Below are 1,933 nucleotides of genomic sequence, written 5' to 3'. Positions count from 1 at the left end.
ATCAAACACCACATGACCCTGAAAGAGAAACAGAGACACTGTATACCACCTTAATGTTTTCACACCTCTGTCTCTCACATCGAGGGGAAAACACCAATCTTCTCTCTCAGTTCCTCTCTCTCTTTCTCCCTCACCTCCTTCTGCTTCTCATCACCCTCTCCCTACGCCCCCACCCCCCCTCCCCCAGCCCCCCTTTGCTCTCTGCCTCAGTGGGTAAGTACTCACAGACACTCCCTCGAAGGAGCTGGTGTTGAGTGCGCGGTAGATCTCAGCGGTGATATCTCTGTTGTTGTAGTTAAAGTCTTCCAGCCTGCGGCCCTTGGCCTTCAGAGGCCCCACAGTCTTGTTGAGGGCCAGAGCCAGGGCCCACACAGCGTCATAGGCCAGCGGGGCCTCCTGAAAGCCCCCTGTCTCCTCTGGGTTCTTCCCTCCTAACTTAGACATGAGCTGGCTTATAAATTCCTGAGAGGTCTGGAAGGAAGAGAGAGATTACTTATTAAACTGTGTGTGTGTGTGTGTGTGTGTGTGTGTGTGCGTGTGGGTGTGGGTGCGTGCGCGTCTGCGAGCATGCCTGTGTGCCTGTGTGTACACAAGAGAGAGAAAGAGAAAGACAAATGAAAAAAGAGAGAGAGCGCATGTTGTGAGTGTGTTTATAGGGATTAACAATCTGAACACAGAGCCCCCAAACGTCCAAATGAGCTTGTGAGAACATACGTCATTTGAATAAAAATGGGTTTTGTTCACGAATCTCTTCTGCGGTAATTACACGAACCTCTCCAGGCTCAAAGAGGTCACATACTGTAGCACTCTACTAGTGGCTGGGTAATCGCCCACCTTCTTCCATTACAGACTGTTACGTCTTTCCCTCAACTCGTCTAAGAGGAGAATGCATTATGCATATCAGGAAAGAACGTCCTCCATTGCCTGGCTGTCAACTCCTCTGTCACCCCCAGTCTGAAGTGATGACAATTAACACCTCTGTTTCAGACAGTCTCAGACGAGAGAGTCTTTGATCTTCTCCATTAAGTATGAGCTGCAAAAATGAGGAAGAAAGAGCCCCCAAAAAAGCCTCGGATCTCATCTTTTATGACAGCGGCATATGGAAACTGATTTCCTCCATTTTATCTGCAATCGCCTGCCACCTTTGTGCGTCTACGGCGTACCTCGTCACGCTAAAAGCAATAAACGACCCTGTCAACGGAAATACATCCGATCCTCTCCAAAAAACCTCCACATCAGGCATGGGGTAAAATGATGACAATATTGGACCAATTTACTGCAGGATATTATCGTAAATTGGCCTGTCCAATGTGACATTTTCGTCACAGGAGGAGGTGGAGGTGTATCTGGACAGTGGCCCAGATGAAGCTGGCTCCTGAGCCAAGAGGGTGGTGGGGGGGTGTGGGGGGGTTTATATGTATGCATGCTGGTCTCTGGTGCTGAGGAGCGTCTGGACCATATCCAAAAGCCCGTCCCCGCTGGGAGACAGGATGTCAACCTGGCACTCCCAGCTGTGCAAGCTCCCTCCGGGCGGCGAGCAGCTGGATCTGTCAGCGCCTCCCATCGGCCCGGGAACCGGAACGCCGCGTTGCACCACCGCGCATCACCAAATTGGCTCTTGATCAATAAGAGACAATTCGGAGGATCTCAAGAGGGTTCACCACTCACGCACATGAGCACCTCATGACACCCGGGCCCGGGTTGCAGCGTGGCGTGATGCGTGATGCGTGAACATTCACAAAAGTGTCGCTTTTTTTCTCGTTTTTTTTAATGAGTTTAAGCTACACTACAGGCAATGATATAGCCATTTGTCGCAAGGATTTAAGAGAGAACAGCTAGCAGCAATTCAATAGATCACAAAGCGTTTCTACTATATAAAACTTCAAAGTGATGGCCAATAATAATACACTTGAGTTAGTTTGAATATCATCCT

The 1,933-nt window shown here is 49.6% G+C and overlaps 1 protein-coding gene across 1 annotated transcript in view; it reads right to left on the bottom strand.

Annotated features, from left to right (window-relative positions):
* The window catches only part of gabbr1b (gamma-aminobutyric acid (GABA) B receptor, 1b), a gene marked incomplete at its 3' end in the record, with an annotated part of 26,018 nt that overhangs the window by 12,471 nt on the left and 11,614 nt on the right, over window positions 1-1,933 (bottom strand). Inside the window, 1 exon segment of the mRNA XM_083684358.1 lies at window positions 155-471. Coding sequence (XP_083540484.1) covers window positions 155-471 — 317 coding nt within the window.

The sequence above is a fragment of the Argentina silus genome, assembly GCF_951799395.1.
Source record: "Argentina silus genome assembly, chromosome: 14".
Taxonomy (NCBI): Eukaryota; Metazoa; Chordata; class Actinopteri; order Argentiniformes; family Argentinidae; genus Argentina; species Argentina silus.
Note: the sequence above shows the minus strand (reverse complement) of the source record. Positions and strands in the feature narration are given on the sequence as shown.